This window comes from Vitis vinifera, chromosome 18 (assembly GCF_030704535.1).
Source record: "Vitis vinifera cultivar Pinot Noir 40024 chromosome 18, ASM3070453v1".
NCBI classification, from domain to species: Eukaryota; Viridiplantae; Streptophyta; class Magnoliopsida; order Vitales; family Vitaceae; genus Vitis; species Vitis vinifera.
Window position 1 is genome coordinate 33866898 of NC_081822.1, and position 27747 is coordinate 33894644.

Sequence of the window (27747 nt, forward strand, 5' to 3'; positions counted from 1 at the left end):
AATTTCCTTGCTCATTTTCGCTAGAGAGAAGCTATCCCAGGTGCAAGCATTGTGGATTTTCTGTTCATATTGCTTATTACATTGTTCTTCTTGCTTTTTTCTTGTGTTTTTTTTTTTTTTTAACTTTCATTTGTTGTTTGGATGTGACTATTCTACTATTCTCTCTTCTTTTTTTCGCTTAGGGTTATCATGCGTATGGGTTCATCCAAATCATGTTAATGTTTTTTGTCTATCCCATGTTCATAGCCCATGGATTCGCCTTTGAAATGAGGCTCAATATGTTTGTTATTTTTTTTCTTTTTCTATTTCTTCCTTGGGAACACGAGTAGCTTCTTCTCCTTCTTTTTGTGGGACTAGTCTCGACTCGAAGGGATGTGGGGTGGTTTTTGTTGTTGATTCTCTGGGAGAGGATAACAGTCCCCTAAGGTTGGTTTCAGAAAACAACTCTTCGTTAGAGTTTGAAAAGGTCGAGGTGATCCCAATTGAATTTGCAGCGGGTGAGAAGGATAAGGAAGATGGGTCATATCTTGGCTTGGTTTCAATGAAAAAGGTGTCTATGTAGAATTGGTCCTCAAACAACCTGGAAGCTTTCAGTAACTGGTTGGGCATGCCGATAGTGGGCTTCGAGGCTGAGATCTTGGCGCTCCTTAGAAAAATGGAAGCTATGAAAGAGGTCCGAGGCTTTAGTGGAATGTCAGGACCTTCTGGCTTATGACGTTGGCTCCAAGTTTCTCATGAAGGTGGTCGACACTTCCTTCCCCAAGCCCTTACTGCTGCTGGAGGCCGAAACCAACTTTTGCGTAAACGACATCGTTGATGAGTTTTACAGAGATGAGTGGTGGACTAGCGTGATCACTAGGATTTCAGAGGATTTAAAGTGCATTATTTTCTTCCAGAATCCTCCCGACGAGATCCAGTTTGATTGGTCCAATTTGCAAATGCATGAGGAGTGGGTGGACGACAAATGGATCAAGCCCAAAAAACAAAGAATGGCAGGTTGATTTTTAGCCTAGGAGCAGCAATAGAAGTGACCCTTAATGAATAAAGTGTTATCTGTTACACGTCCACACAACTCTGAAGTGGTCCAACACCTTGACCAAGTCCTCCACAACATCTTTCACTTCCCTACAGTTTAGGAACGTGTAACACAATTGCTGCATAATGGTGGCAAATGGCAACGACGTGGTTTGATGGGAAGCCACCGCTCTAATACCAAATATAAGAATACATTCAATCCAAAGTGTATGAAACTTTTGCCATACGAATCAAATCTAAAAAGATTTAAAATTAGCTACTTACCTCCAGTCGTTGTTTTTGAATTTTGTACTGACTAGTTGTTATAGGTCTTTGATTCTTCCAAACTCTGATCCCTCTCGTGAGATGGTGTATCACCGAAGAAAAAAACTGCAGAGAGACAAGTTCGGCTTCTTTAATTATTTAAAAGTATATATTAAGTGGATAAGGATCACATAATGGACATTAATTGTAATTAATTATATAAATATAACGGTTTTACCCTACAGGGATTTCATTATGTTTATATAATTAATTAGGATAAAATGTTAAAATTAGTTTTTCCTAATTTACCCACATGAGTTAGGAATGATTAATTTAATGGTTTATCATAAAGCTTAAAGATAGAAGATATCAAACTATATTCATAATAAATATTATAAATTTAGTAAACAGTTTGATAAAATCTATCATAAAAATAATGAATCTGATTGAATTAGAGATTTAGCCCACATGCAATTTTTAATAAAATTAGATTCATTTTTAAGCATGTTTTACATTGGTAAAACATGAATTTATTTAAAGCCTTAATTATTAATAAGCTTATAATCTTTTTGTGCAGTTTTACCTAGCGTTTTTTATATTTGTTGTAAGGTTCCTGAACTCAGGTGAGACAACATTAAGTTATGGAAGGAGAGAGTTTTTCTTCAATTAGGGTACATGGACATAGACTACACCATCAGGAAAGATGAACCACCTAAGATCACTCATACCAGCACACCTGATCAAATCCTACTGTACAAACGTTGGGAGAAATCTAATCGCCTCAACGTGATGTATATTAAGACAAAAATTAGTGTTGGTATACGTGGTTCAATTGAGTAACACGAGAATTTCCGCAAATTGCTAAAGGCTATTGACGAGCAATTTATCACTTCAGATAAAGCCTTGGCGAGCACCCTAATTATGAAGTTCACATCCCTGAAGCTCACCGGTATAAAAGGTGTGTGCGAACACATCATGGAAATGAGGGACATAGTGGCTCAATTGAATAAGCTCGAAGTAGAAATGTCTGAATCCGGCCTTTTTGGTTTACTTTATCCTTAACATTCTTCCGCTTCAGTATGGACCTTTCAAAATCTTTTACAACACACATAAGAATAAGTGGTCTATCAATGAATTGATGACCATGTGTGTTCAAGAAGAAGAAAGGTTAATAATGGAGCAAGGAGAAAGTGTCATGCTGGTGACGCAAAAGAAATGAAAGAAAGGAAAATCTTAAGCCAATCAGAAAGGAAAGCATCAAATTCCTCCCAAAGCTGACATTATGTAAAACGAAAAGTGTTTCTTTTGTAAAGAGAAAGGATACATGAAGAAGAAATGTTTGAAATTCCAGAAATGACTTGAGAAGAAATGTAAACCTACCTCATTTGTTTGTTACGAATCTAATATGGTCAACGCAAATACCAACACATAGTGGATTGATTCTGGATCTACAATCTACATTTCAAATTTCTTGTAGGGTATGCAAAACCTAAGGAAGTCAGTGAGTAGTGAGCAATTCATCTTATCTGGAAACAAGATGGGCTCACATGTGGAATCAATAGGGACATGTTATTTAACTTTAGATGGTGGTTTTGTTTTGGAATTGCAAAAGACCTTTTATGTATCAAGTTTCTCACAAAACTTGATTTCAATTTCAATCCTTCAACCTTCCACTTCGAGTGATGGATTGTTTTTTGTTCATAACACCCCTCAAGTTCAAATGGGCGTAGAACAAACAATCGTTGGAATTCAACCAATCATTGAAGACCAACCAATCATTGAAGTTCCACAAGCTGTTAACAACATTTCAATAGATCAAGTTGATTAGGAGTTGTCTGACACTTCTGAACAACAAGTTGAACCTCATACTTCCCTATAAGATAATGATGCAACCTCAAGAAGGTCTACTCAAACTAAGAGGTCAGCAATTCCTAGTGATTATATAGTGTATCTACAAGAATCTGACTACAATATAGGAGCCAAAAATGATCCTGGATTTTTTTCACAAGCCATGAGTTGCAAAGAATTAAAATTGTGGTACAATGCCATGAAGGAAGAGATGAGTTCCATGAGGTGCAACGATGTTTGGGACCTTGTTGAGTTGCCTAATGGTGCAAAAGCTATTGGTTGTAAATGGGTTTTTAAGACAAAGAAAGGCTCATTAGGCAACATTGAGAGATATAAGGCCAGACTTGTTGCAAAGAGGTTCACTCGAAAAGAATGAATCGATTACATGAAAATATTTTCTCCTGTATCTAAGAAAGATTTCTTACACATTATATTGGCATTAGTAGCCCACTTTGATATGGAATTGGAACAAATGGATGTGAAAACTGCATTTCTTAATGAAGAGCTAGAGGAGGAGGTTTACATGAAACAACCTAAAGAATTCCCCTCTAGTGATGGTGAGCAATTGGTTTGCAAGCTTAAGAAATCCATATACGGTTTAAAACAAGCATCCCGCCAATGGTATTTAAAATTCCATAACATAATTTCTTCATTTGGTTTTGTAGAAAATGTTATGGATCAATGCATATACCTTAAGGTCAGTGAGGGTAAAGTTTGTTTTCTTGTTTTATACGTGGATGACATCTTACTTGCAATCAATGATAAGGGTTTACTTCATGAGGTGAAACAATTTCTCTCTAAAAATTTTGACATGAAGGATATGGGTGAGGCATCTTATGTCATTGGCATTAAGATCCATAGAGACGGATTTCAAGGTATCTTAGGTATGTCTCAGGAAACCTATATCAATAAAGTTTTAGAGAGATTTTGGATAAAGGATTGTTCACCTAGTGTTTTCCCTATAGTGAAGGGTGATAGTTTCAATCTGAACGAATGCCCGAAAAATGATCTTGAAAGGGAACAGATGAAAAACATTTCATATGCTTCTGCAGTCGGAAGTCTGATGTATGCTTAGGTCTGCACAAGGTCTGATATTGCATTTGCTGTTAAAATGTTAGGACGATATCAGAGTAACCCAAGTTTTGACCACTGGAGAGTTGCAAAGAAAGTGATGAGATGTCTTCAAGGAACCAAATATTACAAGCTTATGTACAGACGGACAAGCAATTTAGAGGTTGTAGGCTACTCAGATTCAGACTTTGTTGGTTGTGTTGATTCGCGTAAATCAACATCCGGAGACATTTTTACATTGGTTGGTGGAGCTATATCTTGGAGAAGCATGAATTAGACCTTAACTGCTACTTCTACTATGGAAGCTGAGTTCATATTCTGTTTTAAGGCTACTTCGCATGGTGTATGGCTTAAGAGTTTCATTTTCGGCCTTAGAATTATGGATTCAATAGCTAGGCCATTAAGTATATATTGCGACAATTCAGCTGTTGTCTTTATGGCAAAGAACAATAAAAGTGGAAGTCGAAACAAACACATCAACATTAAGTATCTAGCCATAAGAGAACGTGTTAAAGAAAAAAAAATGGTTATTGAGCACATTAACACTGAATTGATGATCGTTGATCCTTTGATTAAGAGCATGTCACCGTTGAAATTCAAGGATCATGTAGTGAACATGGGACTTAGTTCCCTTATGTAGTTTCTATTGTACAAACTCTTATTATGATGTTTTCTCATATTGATATGCACCTTTATTTAATTTTGAGAAAATTTAACTTCATTGGACCAAGAATAAACATAGGGTTTATCATTAAGTAATATTGCCACATAAAGTATAATATTAAGAAATAAATACACTGTAATACATGGAAGGTAACATTCGTTATATAGAGGACTTATCGCCATGATTCATGTATTTGTTACTTAATGCGAATAATTGATGGACTAAGATGAGACATTAGGTTAAAGGTGTGGACCAAGTGGGAGAATGTTATCTGTTACACGTCCACACAACTCTGAAGTGGTCCAACACCTTGATCAAGTCCTCCACAACATCTTTCACTTCCCTACAGTTTAGGAATGTGTAACACAACTGCTGCATAATGGTGGCAAATGGAAACGACGTGGTTTAATGGGAAGCCACAACTCTAAATATCAGTTTTTGGTCCCGAACACATCTCTCTATTGTTCTCTTCTTTAGTGATACATCATCTCACGAGAGAAATAAGAGTTTGAAAGAATCAAAGACCTGCAGCAACTAGTCGGTACAGAATTAAAAAACAATGGTTGAAGGTAAATAGTTGATCCTAAATTTTTTCAGATTGGATTCGTATGGCAAAAGTTTCATACACTTTGGATTGAATGTATTCTTACACAAAGTTCACGTGATGCTTGGCTCCCTTCAATTATTTGTCGAGAAATTGGGTTAGGCTCATATGTGGTGCAGTGCTAAAGCTTAATATATATATAGTGGTGAAGTTGGGGTTCTGGATGTAACTGTAGATAACCTTCATATTTGAACGTTTCCTCCATGTTTGGAGGGTAGAAAATTTGGCCTCTTGGAGAAGGTGGATGCATTTTATGATTATGGTTGGTGAAATGGAATAGTTACGAAAGTTCCTACATGTATGAGGTATGTTGTCTTCAAGCATACAAACATGGAAAAATAGTTCATTCACTTGGACCTAAGGCCCCACATGGAGTGGGTGGATGGAAAATGGGTTTGTTGCTACTATATTTGAGATAACAAATAAAGTTGAGAATAAGGATGAACACGTGGAGAAATGAAATTTGCAATGAGGGTCCCGCAAGCTTAATTTGAATTTGATATTGTATGTAAAATATACGTTGAAGTGATTGACCATGCATGACCACCTTCTAGTACAACTCCCCAGGCCACGTGTCATCTTCCTAATTCATTTTTTTATGTTTAAAAAATTGATCTTTTAAAAAAGTGATCTTTTAAAAATTTGATCTTTTAAAAATTCCATTCTCAAATAATTTTCCGAAATTTCAATTTTCAAATTTAATTTTCAAAATTTCTGTTTTCAAATAATTTTTCAAAATTCCAATTCTTAAATTTCTATTTTCAAATAATTCTTCAAAATTCTAATTTTCAAATTTAATTTTTACAACTCCTATTTTCAAATAATTTTTCAAAATTCCAATTTTCAAATTTAATTTTTTAAAACTTCCATTTTCAAATAATTCTTCAAAATTCCAATTTTTAAATTCATTTTTTTTTTAAAAAAATCTCATTCTCAAATAATTTTCCAAAATTCCAATTTTCCAAACTTTAATCTTCAAATAATTTTCCAAAATTCCAATTTTCAAATTTAATTTTCAAAACTTCCATTTTCAAATAATTTTTCAAAATTCCAATTTTCAAATTTAATTTTTAAAAATGTTGTTCTCAAATAAGCAACTTGATCCACGAACCTAGATTTGATTTTTCACCGACCGTCTTTTCCAAATAAGGAGAGGTTTTTTCTTATATTGTTTTCCTTTAAAAAAAAATAAAACAAAAAATAAGTGGTGACTCCAAGTATTTTTCTAAAAATCAAATTTTCACCAAATAAATAAAAAAATGAGTTGTGTCATCAAGTGGGAATGTATCGAGCAAAATACGGGGTCCATAATTTTGTTCGTTGTTTTTAAAAACAAAAATTTATTTTATATTTTTTGGTTACCAAATATGTTTTTCTATTTTTCTATTTTCAAAGTCTTATATTTTCATCTTAATCCTTTCCAAAACAAAAAGCATAAATCCTCACAAGTCAAATAAATCTTTAGAGCTTACAAATATTTTAAATTAATAATAATATCAAATCATCGATACAGTTTGGTTTGTTTAAATAGTTTGGGGCCAAAATAAGGTCAGATATTTTTTCTCCCCTCATAAAATTCAAGTGAACAATATTACCACACTAATATTTTTAATGTTAAAAATATTAAGTATGCCTGATAAGAAATTAACAACTTGTAAGAGAGCCAGGAGGCGATGCCTTAGGCTATACCCCTTGTGAAATTAACAACCACTCAATTCCATTCAAATAGTTGATTTTCAAATTTTGATTTGAATATCCTTACTTTATTTTGTCAAAATTTTATTATCTTTAATAAATTAATAATTTTATTATCTTTAATAAATTAATAAAATGAAGGTGACTTTTTAGAGAATTGACTTATTGAATATGGCCCACCAAATAAAAATTTCATAATTGTTTTCACATCACGTGGAACATTGTCATGATAGGTAGAAAATAGATTCCGTCATGTTGAAAAGTTGGTTAAGGATTCATTTTAGATTTTAGAAAATGTTTTCTATTTTTTAATATTTAAAAGTTTTATCGTATTAAAAATATTAAAAATATTTTTTAAGATGACTATCAACAGACTTTTAATTAATAAATTATAGTGTTATTTAGATATATTTTCACTCTACTTTCAAAAGTATAAAATATAAATTGAAAACAAATTTGTTCTAATTTCCTATATTTTAAAATGTTTTTCAAATTTTAAAAGTAAAATTGTAAAACTATAACAATCAACCATGTTTTTTTTGCTGAAAAAAAAAAAGAAAAGAAAAAAAATGTAATCATTTTGTCTCAATAAATAAAAACAGAAATAAACTATGCCCAGGAAATATTTTCGAAACTAGTTATAAAAATAATTTTTGACATTTTCAATAACTATTTTTTTGATGTTTTGTAAAAACAATTAAATAATACATTTTTTTTAAATTCTTTATTTTTATTTTTAAAAACAAAAAACTATTATATACATTTCAAATATGTCTTCTTTTATTTATTTTTTTAATAATATAAAACTATTTTTTATTTTTTTATTGTGAAACGTGTTTTATTTTTTTAATATAAAAAACAAAAAAAATGGTTTTCGGGACAGTTGACAAACAAACCCCAAAAACTCTTAATTTTATCACAAAAAATAAAAACAAAGGTCTTTATTAAATGATTAATGGTTTGGTTTTTTTATTAATATTTTTGTTTTTTTTGAAAGTTATTTTCTCTTCTTTTTTTTCCCTATTATAATAATAATAATAATAATAATTTTTAAAATAATATGGTAGACCACGTAAGATGCTCTAGTCATAACAAAACAAAAGAGGATGTGACTTCTAGTGACTTTTTCAAACTTCACCTTTGAAAGACAAAAATATTTATTATAAATAAGTAAAATAACTTAAAATATTTAGTTTGAAAAATATTTTCACTTTATTTAAATAAAATAATTGAAGTATTTTAACTTTATTCAAACAAAAGAATACAAGTACAATGAAATCACATGCAAAATATCAGTGAATACAATTGGTTCGTAGACTTTTTCCATTTTTTTGGATCCACGTACTCAGCAAAAAATATAAACATTTAAAATAATTTTTCATTAATTTGGAAGAATTTCCAATCAATTGTTTTTGCTTTTAAGATATCTAAGTTTGTAACTTAATAATTTAATTTAAATAATTAAATAAATTAAGTATATTTAATAAAATATTTTAATAATATGACTTAAAGTCATAAATAAATCTAAGTAATAAGTAAAAATTTATATTTTTTAATTATTTATCCTAATTATCTTCACAATCTTCTTTTCTACTTAAGAACATTCACCGTTGCTTGATCTCTTTTACCTTAATTATAATTTATGATGATAAATATATTAATTAAAATAAGTTTTAAAGTTAATTTTATCAAACAACCTTATTACTTAAAATAATAATTAAGTAATAAGTTTTAAATCAATAATTAAGATATAATTTAACTTAAAGTCAACTTAAGTTACTAAATAATAAGTATTAAGTTTTACCAAACACCACCTAAGGCTTCTTTGCTTTTTTTTTTTTTTTTTTTTTTCTATAAAGGAAAGTTTTAAATGTTCAATAATAATAATAAGGGTATGTCTGGTGTATAAAAATTTTAAATAAACTAGGAGGGAAAAAAATGAAAAGGAAAAAAGAATTAAGTCGATAATTTTTTTTATATATTATTTCAAACACATTTTATTTATTTATTTTAACTCTTCTACATAAATATTAAATAATTTGAAAAAATGAAATTTTTTTAATTAATTTTAGTTATATATATTTTTTTAAGAGTAAAATCAAAAGTAAAAAAAAAAAAAACATTTTTCTTAATATTTTTTTCTTTTCCTAACATTTTTTGACCAAACATACCTTAAATGATTTTGCATATCATAAAATATAATAAATTTTGAAAATTTTATTTTTTTTTGAATTTTTTTTATATCTTCATTTATTATCAAACTAATTAAGGAAATATGTCTTTAACAATTCCTTTAATTTAAATTTTTTTTCTAAAATTTCTAAAAATGTTCAACTTTCTAATTCACTATTCTATTTTGGTATTTAATGATATACTCTATTATAATTCAATCCATAATCATTAGTCCCAATCTTATAATAAAAACATCATTAGTGTATCATTTCACTATCTCCAATCTTTTCACCATTGATTTGTGATTTATCAACCTAATTAATTAGTAGGACCCAATTCAATAAGGATATTTTGTAGACCAAAATTATTGAGACATGGCTTGGATCCAATCTCCTATGAGTTTTATATGAAATTGACACTAAATTCATTCAAATAGCCAAAATTTCAAACCTTAATTTAAGTATTCTAATGACCCATTTGTCAAAATTTTATTTTCATGTCAAATGATTAGATTAATCAAATGAAAGTGACCTTTTACAACAATTGCTTTATTAGGCACTAGACATTATTCTAGTGTGCCAATTATAAAAGTATCATCTTTAATTTGATTGGTAATAGTAACCTTCCATAAAAAGATTTGGGTAATAATTTTAGAGTGTGTTTGATAATAATTTTATGAAATATTTTTAATTTTTTTTAATACTTTAAATTTTTTATTTTTAAAGTATTTGAAAAACTAAAAGCATCTTTTATAATCACTATCAAATATACTTTTAGAGACCATTTGATAGAGATTTTAGGAAGCGTTTTTAGTCAAAAAATTGTTTTTTTTTTATAAATAAGTGTTTGAAAAATCTTATGAAACACTTTTAAAAATCTAAAAAATTGCTTTAAGTATTTTCTAGAGAAATATTTTATAGGTAATTATCTTACAAACACTTTGAGTATAAACATTGTCAAACATACTCTTAAAGTCGGTTTGACAGTAATTTTAGGAAGTGTTTCCAATGTTTTTAACACGTAAAATTTTTTTATCATTTAAGTGTTATAAATACTATAAATACTTTTTAGAATCACTACCAAACACAATCTTAAAGTGAGTTTGATAATGTTTTTAATAAAAATATTTTATTTCCAAGTATTTTTAGGAATATCCTATCGATGTGCTTCTTTATAAAACACTATAAGTGATTTTCCAATACTATAAGTGATTTTTCATATTTTAAAAAGTTTTTCCTAAAATTTGTCAAACACCAGCTTTTTTTATTTTACAAAAATACTTTTTACACTAAAAACGCTTCCTATAATCCCTATAAAACGGTCTTTTACTTTTCCAACTTTTATTATTTTACTCTAAAAATCTCATATTTCAATTTATGATTCACTTATATACGTGGTAACATTGGGAGGTAATACTACAAAAAGATTAATGAATTTTGAACTTAATTTTTTAAGTGTGAAATAGTAAAATCCAATATAATAACTTTCAAATGATATCATCAAAATCATAAATATTTTATTAAATACGATCTTATAAAAACTCAACCCAAAAATGAATAATACATACTACAATATGGTCCTTTTTTTTAAATATGACATATTTTATTTGAAGTTTCACATCAAGAGGACACATGTATTTTTTTTTTTTAATATATAGTAATATTCCAAGTTTATTCACAATATGAAAAATGTGGTCACATGCAAGATATATGAGTGGTATAAGGAACATTTCCCAAGCAATCACATCACTTTAGGGTTTTTTTTTCCCTTTGTTGGACCCACTAACAACCCAATGTTAATGGATCAACAACTAAAGTTAATTTTGAATAATTTGGAAGTATTTCAAAGGAAGACTCTTTAATTTTGCCTAAGACGTTTCTTCATGTGCCATAAAAATGTTCTAAAGAATCAAGCATATACGATAAGATTTGACAAGGTTAGTTAGATTATTATGTCACATGGGTTTTGCCAATCACAAAGTTATAAAATAAAATTTCAAAGTCTATTGTGGAATTTCCATCACTATAGTGAAGCTTTTCAAAATAAATTTATTAAAATGAATTAAATTTTCAAAATAAATACAATTTGGGTCGGTTTGTCCAAATTGTAACCCTACATTTTTTTTAATAAAAATTAGAATGTGTTTGATAATGATTATTTTTAATTTTTTTAACACTTGAATGACAAATTTTTTTAAGTGTTAAATATATTATAAACGTTTTTTAGAATCACTATCGAACGGTAGTTAACAAACATAAAACTCTTACTGGATTTGATAATTTTTTTATTATTATTCAAAAATTACTTTATATCCTTTTAATAAAATATCCATTTTTATTTATATATTTATTTTTTAGCCAATATAAAACTTCTCTTTTCCCATGCTCTTTATTATTATCATCATCAATTTAATTTAATGACACAAAAATAAATGGTAATTTAATTGACATGATCCATACCCATTTTCCATAAATTTTAAATTTTCATAAATATTAGTTTTATTTAAAATAAAAATTAATTACATTATTAAAAATTTAGCCTAAAAAATTAATTAATTTTAGAAAAAATTTCCTAATTTATTTTTACTATATGTGATCTGCCCACTAGGCTGACTTACCTCATACTCCTTTTTGCCCTTTTTCCTCATTCTTGGTTTGCACACAAGGCAAAGCTTTTTGTAGTGTGGGAATATGTTGGTTATATCTTTCACCAATGAAAAGCTTATTATAGATCCTCTTAAAGACTAAGCCAGCTCTCTCTCTCTCTATCTCTCTCTCTCTCTAAAGGGGTTGGCTTTTTGCAGGTATGGAATCTGAAGACTTTGATATTATCATTCTTTTGCATCCGTTTCCCTCGTTGCAAATTGATCTCACCCATTTGTTTTTCTCATTTGCTGTTGCTGAAACTTCACTACCTTAAACCCATTGCTGTGGAGCCATTTTTTTTTTTGCCAAAAAGGGTAAATTGGGGAGAATTTGGGATTGAGATTTAAGCATTGAATCGGAGGAGACCCTTTTGTTTTGGGTACTAGACGAATGAACCCAATAGCCTGAGAGAAACTTTCTTTTGTATGCTACTTTTGTGGGGTTCTCTTCTTGAGTTTAGTAGACATGTATTTTTATGTTTTAATGTGTTGGAAGCATGTTATGTGAGACTTACCCAATTTACATAGGAATTGTGTGAATGTTTGTGGGTATCATGTGTGCTGATCAGTATTAACATTAATGTTAGATTGGACTAAAATTTTTTCCTCATTTGATCTTGCTGAAACGTTATTGCCTAAAACCCATTGTTGTGGACCATTTTTGGGGCAAAAAAAAAAGCTAGAAATTGGGAAGAATTATGGATAAGATCGAAGCATTGAATTGGGGGAGACCCTTTTGTTTTGGGCACTAGATGAATGAACCCAATAACCTGAGAGAAACTTTGTTCTGTTGTATGTTACTCTGTGGGTTTCTTTTCTCGAGATATGTCAATGTGCTGGAAGATTTATAATCTGAGGGTTTTTCCATTTGACATTTGAATTATACGAGTGCTTCTGTCGTATGTTTTGACTAGTATTAGCATGGAAATTGATTGGACCCATTTGTTTTTCCTCACTTGATGTTGCTGAAACTTTACTGCCTAAAGCCCACTCTTGTGGACCACTTTTTGGCCAAAAAAGAAAAAAAAAATAGATAATTTTGAATGAAATCGAGACATTGATTTGGAGGTGACCTTTTTGTTTTGGGGAACTAGATGAATGAACTCAATAACCCAAGAGAAACTTTGCTCTGATGCTATTTTTATGGGTTTCTATTTTTGGGCTCAGTAGACAATTTTGATATCTTTTATACTTTATTGTGTAAGAAGCAGCATTATAGTATGAGGCTTACCCAATAAAAATGTGCATCATGTGAATGTTCTATATATCATTTATGCTGATGTCTTACCATGAATGAAAATTGATCTTACCCATTTGTATTTCTCACTTGATGTTGCTGAAACTTTACCACCTAAAACCCACTGATGACTGATTATGGTTCTCTTTTGGCCAAAAAGCTAGAAATTTGAAGAGAATTTTGATTTAATTTGAAACATTGATTTGGCAGTGACCCTTATGTTTTGGAAATTAGATGAACAAACCTAATAATTGAGTATAAACTTTGCTTTGATGCTACTTTTATATTTTCTTTTGTTGAGCTTAGTAGAAAATTCTGAGGTAAGTTAGTTATAGTCTAATGTGTTGGAAGCATTTCAATCTGTGGCTTATCGATTAAGAAATGAATTACTGTAAATGCTTTTGTATATTATGTGATTGGTGTTAGCATGCAAATTGGTTGAAAATATTTGTTTTTCTCACTTGATGTTGCTGTAATCTTGTTGCATAAAGCCCATTGATACTGCTGCAATTTTGGCCAGAAAGGTGAGAAAAGTGAAAATTTTGATAAAGAAAAAACATTCAATTGAGGTGGACCCTTTTCTCTTGGAACTAGATGAATAAACCAATGAACCTGAAAACGAACCTTCCTCTACTGTATGCTACTTCTGGTTATTTTCTTCTCTTGAAGTTATTAGAAAACTCTGATGTTTCCTATATGCTAATATGTTTGAAGCATATCGATATAAGGTTTACCCATTTGAGCCATGAAGTGTGTGAATGCTTTTGTATGTCACATGTCTTCATTAGAATTTGCATCTAGGAAGTATGTAATATATTGTTTTTTGTTTTTAGTGCCGACTATTATGGCTGGTCAAGCCAAGGACTCATGGCAGTTGGGGCTTGCATGTTTATTTACCTTTTTTTATATGAGTTTCTATTAACAATTCAGCTAATTTATTTTCAGGTTCTTCATTTTTGTTCTTAGGTAAGATGGAAAATGGTCACAAAGAAGATGGAGATATGGAACATCCTGTTAAGTCTTCTGCACATAAGGTGGGCTGTTCATTTGATTTTCAATCAGCAAAGTGGAAATTCTCTATGGTTTTTCATCTGTAGAGATCCATACAGGTCAATCAATATTGTTATTTGTGTCTTCTATCTTTTACCAATTGGGCGAGGTCTTGTATCCTTTGCCTAAACTGCACTTACATTATTATATCTTTATCTAGATTCTTTGTAGGACTTTCTTATCTATATTTTAGAGCTAGCGGCTTTTCTTTTACCATGATTTAAGGTGATATACAGAGGCAAAATGGAATACTGAAGGTTTTTTCTGTTATTACTGGTGTTACAAATGATACCCAAATATATATTTTTGCTAGAATTTGTAGCAGGCATGGATAATTCCAATTATTTGTAGATCTGCCAAAAATATAAATAGGTTCCAAGCACATTGTGGTTGAGTTGCCTTGTCACTAATCCCGATACATATCATGTACCCTGCTTAAGTAGAATTGTTAAAACTTTAATTGAAAGACTTTGTGTTTGTTTGACTTGACTTTCACTTGGATGCCTGTTTCGAAGCAGGCATGCAGAGAGGTTCTGTTTCATATGTTTTGCTGAAAAGTATGTATATTGATGCATGTAGATGCCCTTGGTATCTCAAGTTTTTCTTGGGTGTCAGGGATAACATAGTTGTGTTAAGTAATTTAGAATTGGTAATTTGTTTAATATCAAGTTTATATTGTCAAATGATTCAAGTATAGCCAGCCTTGGCATACAGGCTTAATTCTTTTCCATTACCTTGAAATCTCGTATAATATCATGTCTTTGTTGAAGAAGTGTGTTGATGCTGGGTGCCTTTTGGTCTTGTAACTTGGAAAAGAGTCTGGTATCCCTGTAAGAGGAATGATTATGTGAGGATTTCTTCAATCTGGGGTTTTTAAATTTCATTAATGCTCATAATCTAATGGATATTCTTTTAGATTAGGATGGTTTCACTCGGGCATGTAAGCTTATCGGATTCTTAGGTGCCTTATTTGTAGGGTCTTATTTTCCCAATTCAGTAACTAAGTTAGCTGTGATTATGGTCATATAATAATATGTAATGTCATCACTCATATGGATGAAATGGTTTGGAAATTTTCTGTTATATTTTACCATTTCATAACTCCGGTGCACAGCTGTTATGGCTGTTGTCTGATGAATGATGATGCTTTTTTTTTTTTTTTTTCATTTTATTTCACTTTACGTAAATAATATGCAGTTACATGAGTTAAAAAAGATCTTCAATTGGATACAACTATTGTCATTGCTAGAAAAATCACACTTGTATTGCTTGCATAGTTTTGTCATATTCCAGTCAAGTAGGGTGTACATGTGATAGCAAAATTCAAGCTCAAAGTGTTTTTGAGATTAGAATCATGAGATCCATAACTATTTGCTGATATAAAGTGCTGTTACTTCTAGAAAATCCTTTTGTCCACCAGAATTTGTGCTTCAGTTAGCTTTAAAACTTTCTTTTGTTTTTAACTCCTTTCTCTCTTTCTCTTTTAAGGTTAACCCAGGGAAGCCTGCTTCACTGACTTGGCAACGAAAATTAAATACTAAAGCAAATACACTTACAAGGTTCAATCTAAAACTTCGAGAGATAAAACATCTGGTATGTTCACATTGTCGTATTGCTTTACGGTTTTCCTACAAAAATGAACTATTTACATTTGAGACATCTTTAGAAGTGAGACGAAAACTGTATAGCTGATATTGGAAAAAATATGGAATGTTAGAATGAGTTATAAAGTTCTTTCAGCATGAATTACATAGTTAGAAAATAAAATTATGCAATTGCATTTGCTATGCGTCACATGATTCTTTTCTGATTGAATAATATTCTTAGGCAAAATGACATCTTTTAAAGTTAAAATTATATTCTTGTTCATCCAAGTCAAAGCCTAAAACGACCTATCAGTGCTTCAGTGCTAGAGGAAAATTCTTAAAATTGGTGTAATTATGGACAGAAGAAATGGACCAGTAAGAATGAATACCAAGGTCTTTAACCTATGCATATGCAACATTTTTGCCAATAGATATCCAGTTTTTGCTATTTATTTTATCCTTTGTCTTCTCTAATTATATATTATTTGGTTATTTGGTCTTGTGAAGGCTCCATTAGGTGTAAGACTGTGGCATCATGTCAATGCAGAAGCAGCAAAAGGCAGAGTAATGTCTTTCACTCCAAAACATTTACATCCACTTTTTTGGTATTTAGGATGATATCTCATTCAACTAAAAGTTTCATGTGCTTTCTGTAACCATATTCCGCATTTCAATTTTCAGATTTCCATTATTGATCCTTTTAGCAAGCGTCTCGTTACATCTTATCATGGTGTTCCTTTAGGTGGTATTGGGTAGGTGTTTATGCTTTATCTCTGATAAATTTACTTGCATGAATGAATCCCTAGTCCTGCATTTTCTTCAATCATTGAGGTTGTGAATCATGGGGTGGCTTCATTATCTAGTTGTTCAAGAAGTTTGCTAAAAAAGAACAAATTAAATTGAAAGAAGTGTCATAGACAAAAGGACTAAGCAGTATATATTCATCAAAAGGAGAAAGAAATGATTTGATTCAATTTGGAGGATTGTGTTATTCTTAAGGGTCTTCCAGCCCCATCTGATATTTCAATGCATCGATTTGTTTATCTTTAAAAAACTTGCAAAGATAAATCATAATCAGATGATGATATTTTTTCTTTATTGCTTATAGAAGATGTTATTTTTTTCTTCTTATATTGTTTTAGGAGAATCTTATCCTTCCCTATGACTATCTATTTCATAAGTTAATGAATTGCACAATTTCCTATCAAAACGGATTTCTTTGTTATCTTCTATTATATAACAAGAAATTGACCCAAATAGAGTGGAATTATAAAACAAGATATGCACTCACCCAAATAGTTTCAAATAAAGCTTTGTCAAAAGTAGTTGAGTTTGGAGTATATTTTCTTATGGTTGACACATTCTGATTTGTAGTGGAGGAAGCATTGGAAGAAGTTACAGAGGTGAGTTTCAACGGTATCAATTATTCCCCAGAATATGTGAAGATAGCCCAGTCCTAGCAAATCAATTTTCTGTAAGTTTTGTCTATAACTAGAATTGATATATTCTATTAGTATTGTCTCAGAAAAGCTCTCTTTTGATATCTGCATGTTTTTTTTTTTTTAATAAAAAAAGGAATTGTTATAGTCACCAAATTAAGTTATCCCTTTCTGTAAACCACTTGATAAGGTCACGATAGCATACAAAAGACAGTCTCAAGGCTTTGATTATGAGGCTCAACTTCCAATTCAGATGGTTGGCTAGATTTGTCTGCGAAAATGCTTTAAATTGTGCTTAAAGTTTCTTTCTTGAGAAAAACAAATAAGAAATTTTAGAGTATCTTAAATATTTCTTAGTTGAAAAATTGAAGATCTCTGTATGCTTTTACCTTTTCTAGGTTTTTGTGTCACGCCCAAATGGTAAAAAATCTTCTACAGTATTATGCCCAAGGAATCCGGAGGTGCTCAAGTAAGTCATTGTTATTCTCTAGTCTAAAATTGATTTTCTTTATCCTTTACAAATCAGTATCTCATGCAAATTCTCAAGAAACATTGATTTGTGTTTATTAGTGAATTTATGAGACAGTGGAGGGAATTATTTTTCATGTTTATACATGCAGAGGAAGTGCATCTTCAGGCATTGGATCTTGGGATTGGAACCTGGACGGTGAGAGTTGCACATACCATGCTTTATATCCAAGGGCCTGGACAGTATATGAGGGTATCCACTTAACACCACTCTGGCCATTTAGAACCTGTCAACATGGGATAGCTCTCTATATTTCATGTCAATTACTCATCTGATTTTGTATGCAGGTGAACCTGATCCAGAAATTAGTATCATTTCTAGTCAAATTTCTCCATTTATTCCCCATAATTACAAGGAGAGCAGCTTCCCTGTATCAGTATTTAAATTCACGGTAAGAGAGGGCTTCTGAGAAACTTCATTTCTAAAAAAATCAATTTACCTCAAGAGAGCCTTGGTCCTGAGCAGTTATTTCCTATTTTCTTCAGCTATCAAATTCTGGAAAGACTTCTGCAGATATCACCTTGCTTTTTACATGGGCTGTAAGTTAAATCTTTTAATTGCATATTTATTTGTTGCACAGCTGTTGTATAATTCCCGAATCTCTTGTCATCTTTGCCTTCAGTTGAAAATTCCAACCGAAGTGCTAGTCCCCTAAACTCCATTTAGGACATTAGCATATTTCATGATATTTTCTAGCACAACTTACTCTAAATTTTATCTTTTTGACTGTTCAGAATTCCGTGGGTGGGACCTCTGAATTTTCTGGCCATCACTACAATTCAAAGATGAAGTAAGACTTTTTCATTATAACTTTTCTGCTCTTTGATTAGTGTACTTTTACATATCATTGTGGGTTTTCATTTTTCTGGTAGATAGAATATTTTACCTTTTTCATTCCTACTATTTATTTTAATCTACTTGTATTCTTATATCACTTTAGTATGTGATCTAATGTTCAATTTCTTCATTCCTACCAGGACAAAAGATGGTGTGCACGGAGTACTTCTACATCACAAGTAAGTCCCATCCTCAATTCAGAAATTTTTTTTCTGGTTCTTTGATTTGATATGTTATAACAGTCAAGTATAGACATTTGATTTGATCCTGCACCTGTTATTCTAATACAAATATATATTGAACTGCCAATTTTCCTAAAAGCTTAAGCTTGTAAGATTTGGACCCACAATGAATATCATGCACTCTAACACCCTTCCTCATATGTAGCCTCCTTTGGGCTTACACGAGTTTAATAAATTGGGGAAATAAATAGCCTCTTTTGGGCTTAATCAATGGAGGAAATATTGATGCGGTAAGGTTTGGAACATATGACCTCCCATCAAATAAGGGTATGATACCAGTTGAATAACCAATTTTCCTGAAAGTTTAAACTTGTAGGATTTAGGCCCACGATGTATGTCATGCACTCTAACAGTATATATACATTCAGAACTGCAAATGGACACCCTCCAGTGACTTTTGCCATTGCAGCAGAGGAGACGGGAGACGTCCATATCTCGGAGTGTCCTTGTTTTTTGATATCTGGAAATTCCTTGGGTGTAACAGCAAAAGAAATGTGGCAAGAAATTAAGCAGGTTAGCTGATCTTCTCATCCATTTTTCCATGTTCATGATATAAAATGTTCATTCTCTGTTGAAATTTTCTTATTTATGTCATGTTTTGGGGTTTTCATTGATAATATCGGTATTTGCAAATAAAAAAGGATAGGTAATTGTAACTCAACCAAGGTATTTCTCAATTCCTTGTTCTTTATTAGAGGAATAATACTTATATATATATACAATTGAGAGTCCTAGATTAGGAAGGTATTATCCCTAAGGAAACAACCAAATTATGGTATGTACAAATATATATAGCTAACACTCCCCCTCAAGCTGGAGCATAGATGTTGATCATGCCCAGCTTGTTACAAAAGTACTCAACTCGAGTTCCATTTAGAGCTTTTCTAAAAATATCACCAAGTTGCTCTCCAGTCTTCACATAGCCAGTAGAGACTAGATTTTCCTCAATCTTTTCACGAATGAAGTGACAATCGACCTCAATGTGTTTGGTTCTTTCATGATAGACTGGGTTCGCAGCAATATGAAGAGCGGCTTGATTGTCACACCAAAGCTTTGCTGGCATTGTGCACTTCATTCCCACTTCACATAAGAGTTGATGTATCCATATGATTTCACAAGTAGCCTGTGCCATGGCCCTATACTCAGATTCTGCACTTGAACGGGATACAACACTTTGCTTCTTACTTTTCCAAGCCACTAGATTCCCACCAAAGAACACACAATAACCTGTAGTGGATCTTCTATCAAACTTAGAACCTGCCCAATCCGCATCAGAAAAACACTCAATGCGAGTGTGTCCCTGACTACTATATAGTATGCCTAGACCAGGAGCCTTCTTTAGATAGCACAAAATTTGCTCTAAAGCCGCCCAATGCTTTAATGTAGGCGCAGATGTGAACTGACTAACAACACTTACTGCATATGCAAGATCTGGTCGCGTCACAGTGAGATAATTCAGCTTCCCAACCACTCTTCGATACCTTTCAGGGTTGTAGAAGGGATCTCCATCATCTGGCATAAGTTGTACATTAGGAACCATCGGGGTAGTACATGGCTTTGCTTCTATCTTACCGGTCTCTTTAAGCAGATCAAGAACATACTTTCTCTGTGATAAGAACATCCCTTTTTTGCTCCTTGATACTTCTATTCCCAGGAAATACTTCAGTTCACCCAAGTCCTTTGTATGAAACTTGGAATGCATGAATGCCTTAAGATCAGAGATTCTTGCATGATCATTTCCTGTAATAACTATATCATCGACATAGACCACAAGAAGTATGATACCAGCAACTGATTTCTTGTAGAAAACGGAGTGATCTTTCTCGCTCTTGTTCATGCCAAATGCTTGAATCTCCTTACTGAATTTTCCAAACCAAGCACGGGGACTCTGCTTCAATCCATAGAGAGCTTTTTTTTAGACAACAAACCTTCCCATACTCCCCTTGAGCAACAAACCCAGGAGGTTGCTCCAGATAGACTTCTTCCTCTAGATCACCATGAAGAAAAGCATTCTTGATGTCTAACTGATGTATCATCCACTGTTGGGAAGCAACAATAGAAATAAATAGTCGAACTGAATTTAGTTTGGCAATTGGAGAGAAAGTATCAGAATAGTCTACTCCATATGTCTGAGCATATCCTCTAGCCACAAGCCTGGCTTTCAGTCGTGCCACAGAGCCATCAGGATTAACTTTTACCGCAAAGACCCACTTGCAGCCAACAACTTTCTTTCCTTGAGGCAAATCAACAAGTTTCCATGTATGATTATCCTCCAATGCACAGATTTCTTCAAGCATTGCATTCTTCCAACCAGGATGATTCAGGGCCTCTGTAACAGTTTTAGGTACTGAAATAGAATCTATAGAGGCTACAAGAACACTTGAGGAAGATGACAGGTGATCATAAGACACAAAGTTAGCAATGGAATAGATAGATTTGCAGTGTCGTTTACCTTTTCGAAGGCTAATAGGAAGGTCGAGATCACTGGAAGGATCAGATGACGAAGGAGCTGGTGCAGGACATGTAACGATCCGCACCCAACCATGTAGATATTGTCCGCTTTGGGCCCAAGGGGCCCTCACGGTTTTAAAACGCGTCTCCTTAGTTAAGAGGAACCTCTACATGTATAGTGCCAGGAACATTCTCCCCTATCCGATGTGGGACATCACAAACACCCCCCATGCAGACACAACGTCCTCGTTGTGTCCCATGGGATTGCGGGGCCAAACAGACAAACACCCCTTACGGAGCCAAACAAACCCCCACACCGAGGTCGGGGATCGGCTCTGATACCATTTGTAACGACCCGCAAAGCAATTGCTTTTAGGAGAGTTGGTAGCGCCTGAGGTCCTACAAGTGGTATCAGAGCCGAGGTCACGGGTTCGAACCCCAGGGGTGTCGCTGGGGGGGAGATTGTTGGCAGATCGGAGGGTTGGCCGCATCCATCAACTCCCCCTTGTGTTCGCCGTGGGCGCTTGGGTGAATGCACTATAAGGTTAGGGTATGCGTCTTTCCTACAAGCAATTGCTTTTAGGAGAGTTGGTAGCGACTCTCAATTGTATATATATATAAGTATTATTCCTCTAAGGAAACAATCAAATTATGGTATGTACAGATATATACAGCTAACAGTAATATACCACAAAACAAACACGCCTAAAACAATAAGGGCACTTAGTAAACTACTTTTTTCGGTTTGATAAAATGTGCGAGACACTCTTGTACCTTCATGCCGCCTGTGTTGATTTGTATCTTGATGAACCAATGCAGACTATAGACGAGGGGCCTTGATTTGTGTGTGACTTCTATGAACATGGACTTCAGTATAGACTAATTCATTTTTTCTGGATGCCCATTCTATGATCATTCTCTGCACACCTTGATCCTTTGACATTTTTATTCTTATAGCATGGATCATTTGACCACCTTGACTTTGATGGAAGTTCGATGCGCTCAGAACCAGGATCATCTATTGGAGCAGCCGTAGCAGCTTCTTTGACACTTCCTCCTGACACAGTCCGCACTGTTACCTTTTCACTGGCCTGGGCCTGCCCAGAAGTGAGATTTACTAGTGGAAAAACTTACCACAGGTATGAAAACTTAGTTCCTACCCTTCTTCCAAAATCCCTATTTATAATGAAATCACATTTTTATAAACACAATTTACTAACAGGCGTTACACAAGATTTTATGGTACTCATGTGGATGCAGCAGAGGAGATTGCACATGATGCTATTCTTGGTAATTTTCACCATAGCTTTTTTATTACTCTGAGTATGAACAACATGGATATATAAGTTCTGTCTAGGGTATGTCCACCCTGTTTCCCCTGAGACGACCTGGGATTGTTCACAAGTTATCAATGTAGCTGTTAATAATTTCCTTAACCTTTTATTATGAAAATAACCTTGAAATATTCACATATTATGATTTTTTTCAGTTAGAACATTTCTCTAACCAAAAATCTTATACCACACCACTAAGAAAATTGAGATTCCTCTTCCTTTGGGAATGGTTGCCAGAGAAATGGATGATTATTATCTATTCTATATTTAGTCCACCTTTTTTTTTGCATGGTATGACATGCAAAGATAATGAATTGTCTACCCATTTGTTTTGTGGCTGAAGCCTTCCTCTTTGAGGGCCTTGGGGGGGGAATGCACTTAGACATATGGGTGTTGATGAATCATTCTAATATTAGAATTTGTTTTCCCATACTTTTTGATAATAGAGCATGCTAATTGGGTGTCTGAGATAGAAGCATGGCAAGGACCAATTCTTGAAGACAGAAGGCTTCCTGAATGGTGAGATTAGATGAGGCCTAGGCTGAAAAAATCTAAAAGTTTTTCCAACTTACCTATGAATTCTGAAGTCTTTAGTTTTGGCAGGTACCGGATCACTCTCTTCAATGAGCTTTATTTTCTTAATGCTGGGGGAACAATTTGGACAGGTATTCATGGAGCTCAAAATCTCTTCTGATTTATTCTAGCTAACTGGAGGTCACTTTCCTTCTACAGATGGGTTACCTCCAATGCAGAGTTTGGCAACCATTGAACAGATAAAATTTTCCCTTGATAGGTCAATCTCAGATCCTAAGAATACAACAGATATTGTTCATCAAAATGACTCTACTGTTGAAATTCTTGGGAGGATGACATCCATGCTTGAGCAAATACATAATCCGACAACATCGAATTCTGCTTTTGGTACCTATTTGCTTCAAAGTGGAGAAGAAAATGTTGGTCAGTTCCTATATCTTGAAGGAATTGAATATCACATGTGGAACACCTATGATGTCCATTTCTACTCGTCTTTTGCCATAATCATGCTCTTCCCTCAACTTGAACTCAGCATCCAACGAGACTTTGCTGCAGCAGTAATGGTGCATGATCCAAGCAGGATGAAAATTATGAGTGATGGAAAGTGGGTTCCCCGGAAGGTGCTTGGTGCTGTTCCCCATGATATTGGAATCAGTGATCCATGGTTTGAACTCAATGCTTATAATCTTTATGATACAGATAGGTGGAAAGACTTGAATTCTAAATTTGTTCTCCAAGTTTATAGAGATATGGTTGCTACTGGTGATAAAAATTTTGCAAGAGCTGTTTGGCCCGCTGTATATATTGCAATCGCATTTTTGGATCAGTTTGACAAGGATGGAGATGGGATGATTGAGAACGATGGGTTTCCTGATCAGACTTATGATGCATGGTCCGTTACTGGTGTGAGTGCATATTGTGGTGGACTCTGGGTAGCTGCCCTCCAGGCCGCTTCAGCCATGGCTCGGGAAGTTGGTGATAGTATGACTGCTGATTACTTTTGGTTCAAGTTCCAGAAGGCGAAGGCTGTATATGACAAGTTATGGAATGGTTCCTACTTTAATTATGATAATAGTGGTGGTAGTTCGAGTTCATCAATTCAAGCTGATCAATTGGCTGGACAATGGTGAGAATGTTCTCTCTTTTTTCTTTACTCTTGTGTTTTAATCTTGGCATATGTTAAAAAATCAAAAAAGAAAGTCATGTTGGTGATCATTGTATACATCTATGGTGTTGGCTAGTTCTTATTCTTTCTCTCAGCTCCCCTTGGAATTTGGACTTTGGGAGAAACCTAAAGGATCATGAAATTGATGAGCTGCCTTCCCTGTTACTCTCTCTAGAGCACCTTTGTCTCTTCTATCGTGGATGGGTGGCTCAGTATTGTGTTTTCAGTGGACTGTTTTCATCTAAATACTTTTTATTTTCACTTTATATCCATCCATTTCCTTCTCTCAATCCACTCAATTTGCTTCTTCCACTTCCCCTTCGAAATGGAGTAATGAGACTATTTTATTTGGCAGGATTGTCTTATTTATTTTGAGAGGCACTATAGGCTTGTTGGCAATCCCCTTTCAGGAGTTGGAGGGGACCCCTAGAGGAAGAGTATTATGGAGGGGCCATCTGGGCCACCTATGAGTTATATGGCTTGAGAACAATGCTAGGATTTTGAGGATAGATTGAGACTGGTTTTTAAGTTGTGGGAGTGTATACCCTATCTCACAACTCTTTGGATGTTTAAGGAATTCTCTCTGATTCCCTTCAGTGTCATCTTATTGGACCAGAGATCAACTTGCTGCTGTCATAGGAGAGGGGAGATTGCTATATCTTTTTAGGTTCTTGGGTAACCCTAGCCATACTGGTATCGATGGCCTCTTTCAGGACCATAGAGATTGGACCACCAGGTATTTCTCAAAGCCAATTAGGTTTGGGTTAGCTATTGAGGTTGAGACTCTAGCTTAAGAGGCAAAATTTTTTTAATGTTTCCCGACATTCTGGTGGAGGGGGATTCAGCAACACTTCTACCATGGGTGTCCCAGGTTAGAAGAGGGCCATGAAGGTATGATCATCAGATGTGGAGGACTCTAGACCTTGCTAGAGACGCAAGTTCTTTTGCTTAGGGTTTAGACCAGAAAATTGGGAGGTCCAATAGGCTACAGCCCAAAGAGGTTTTCATTGAGTTTGTTTGTAACTTTTTACCCCCTTGAGAGTCCAAGGATCATCTCCTTTTACTTCTTTATCATCTCTCTAATCTTCTACTTCTAATTTGAAGGGCTGTCATCCTTCCTTGTATTTATCTTATCTTGTACATAACACATAATATATTTTCTCATAAAAGAACATCACATTACACAAATTGCCCAATAATTATAATTCCTGATGTGTCTGTAGTCAAATGGATAACTTGTATATAGGGAATGTACCATACTTCAATCCACAATGCCTGTCCAAAGAAAATTGGGCTAAGAATCACCAGTTCTTATTATAGCTTGACCATGTGTATATCTGTTTTCCTCTTTCCAACATTATGGCCATTGCCTTTGTAGGTATGCTAGAGCATGTGGCCTTCAGCCAATTGTTGATGACGAAAAAGCGAGGAGTGCCCTTGAGAAGGTTTATAATTTCAACGTCCTGAAGGTCAAGGAAGGTAAGTGCGGGGCTGTGAATGGGATGCTGCCAGATGGAAGAGTTGATATGTCAGCTATGCAGTCGAGGGAAATATGGGCTGGAGTTACGTATTCAGTTGCTGCAAATATGATTCATGAGGGGATGGTAGAAACGGCCTTTAATACTGCTTCTGGCATCTATGACGCTGCATGGTCCCAAGAAGGTCTTGGGTAAGTCAGCTCCTCTTTGTTTCACTTCTTCCATTGGTTCTGGGTGAAAAAACATTAGGTAAATGACCAACAATATACTCAAAACGACTTGAATTAAACCCTAGTCATACAGACTCAGTAAGCATATAGCGACGTTCTAACTCGTGACCTGAAAAAATGAGACTACAGTATCATGTTAAGCTACTAATTTAATAAAAAAGTTTAAGGTCTTAGATAATGGGCCGATAGTATATATCAAGTAGACTCAAACCAAGGTCTTATAAACTTTAAATCCTGGTTGTTTTGAGGATGCCAGCTCTTTTCTAGTTCACATCCTTGAAACATTTGGTTTTTCAGTTCACTTATACGTCTATTATGCATTCTTGTTACAGCTATTCGTTTCAAACTCCTGAGGCTTGGAACACTGATGAAGAGTATAGATCTCTGTGTTACATGAGGCCCTTGGCTATATGGGCAATGCAGTGGGCACTGTCAAAGCCAGAGCTCCATAACCATGATATGAAACATGAAGAGGGCAAAGGAACTTTGAATTTTGAGCACCATGTGGGATTCGAAAAGGTTGCCCACCTTCTAAAGTTGCCGGAAGAGGAAGCTTCTAAAAGCTTCCTGCAGCTGTTTTTCGATTTGACTTGCAGAAGACTGTATACCTTACGACTCAATTGAACCGATGATTGTGTCTACAGTTGGTGGATTGATATTCATGGAATGGATGAATAAATGAGTATTAGAAAAACAATAAACACCATGTTTACTTGGTCATTCCCTTGGATGAAAATCACTGGATTCTCAAAATATAGTGTTGAACTCTCTGAGATTCCATTGTAAATGCTGCAGAACTAATCCATTCTTGAGAATGGATTCATTGTGGAAGATGGCAGCATCAACAGAAGATAAAAAAGGATGGTGGAAAGATGAAAAGTTTTCACTTCAAATGCAGAAATATGAAAATTCTTGAGAATGAATTGTTTTCTCAAATTTATATATCATAAGTTGGGTAATTGATAATAGGAATATAAATTAGAATAGAGATTGAGAGCAATAAGATTGAATTTTTAGGTATTATTTGATACTTATTTTTAAAAATAGTTCTGTAATGTTTTATAAAATAAAAATCTATTTGTTTAAAAAAATAATTACACAAATATTTAAAATAATTAAAAATAAAATAATATATATAAAATTTATTTTTAAAATACTTTTTATTTTTATTTTTTATAAATAAGAACAGAATATATTAAGGGGCAAAAAACCACAAAGCATACATGGAGTATACATAGCAGCTTGAACAAAAAAAACACAATAATAAAACCTTACTAGCCCTTAAGTGGCTGCTAGCCACGCCAAAAAGCCTAAGAGCGAAGATGACTCCTCTCCAATATACACCCTAGCTCAACTCCACAAATTACATACAAAAGAATTTTTGAGTTTCTGTATAGCTAAAGAACCCCCCCTAGAAGCTAATCTATTCTTTCCTTCCATACCGTCCAAAAAATACATAACGGAATGGAATTCTAGATCTTTTTCTTTTTTTTTTTCCCCATAAAAGGGTCTTTCCAACTAAATAACACCTCTTTGACTGTCTCTGGGAATACCCACTGAACCCCGAACAAGGCAAGGACGATCTCCCAGAGGACCCTAACCACTATACAGTGTAAAAGAATGTGATTTACATTTTCCTCTTCACAACCACACAAAAAA

At 33.4% G+C, this 27747-nt stretch overlaps 1 protein-coding gene across 4 annotated transcripts; it reads left to right on the forward strand.

The window, feature by feature from the left end:
• Nucleotides 1-12004: 12004 nt before the first annotated feature.
• Nucleotides 12005-26808, forward strand: LOC100246502 (uncharacterized). Of its 4 annotated transcripts, none has more exons than XM_010647579.3 (20): nucleotides 12008-12135; nucleotides 14159-14247; nucleotides 15752-15856; nucleotides 16357-16413; nucleotides 16531-16601; nucleotides 17224-17323; nucleotides 17687-17757; nucleotides 17909-18009; nucleotides 18105-18208; nucleotides 18303-18356; nucleotides 18552-18607; nucleotides 18795-18833; nucleotides 19265-19409; nucleotides 22305-22486; nucleotides 22570-22637; nucleotides 23128-23200; nucleotides 23285-23346; nucleotides 23414-24341; nucleotides 25759-26049; nucleotides 26421-26808. In XM_010647579.3, exons 2-20 carry the CDS (start codon nucleotides 14185-14187, stop codon nucleotides 26710-26712), a joined length of 2862 nt encoding a protein of 953 aa, XP_010645881.1. In that variant the 5' UTR covers nucleotides 12008-12135; nucleotides 14159-14184; the 3' UTR covers nucleotides 26713-26808. The 4 variants fall into 4 exon arrangements, with proteins under 4 accessions (XP_019073459.1, XP_010645881.1, XP_010645882.1 ...); XM_010647580.3 differs by having other exon boundaries at nucleotides 14180-14247; XM_010647581.3 differs by lacking the exon at nucleotides 12008-12135 and adding an exon at nucleotides 12173-12356 and having other exon boundaries at nucleotides 14180-14247.
• The last annotated feature ends 939 nt before the right edge of the window (nucleotides 26809-27747 follow it).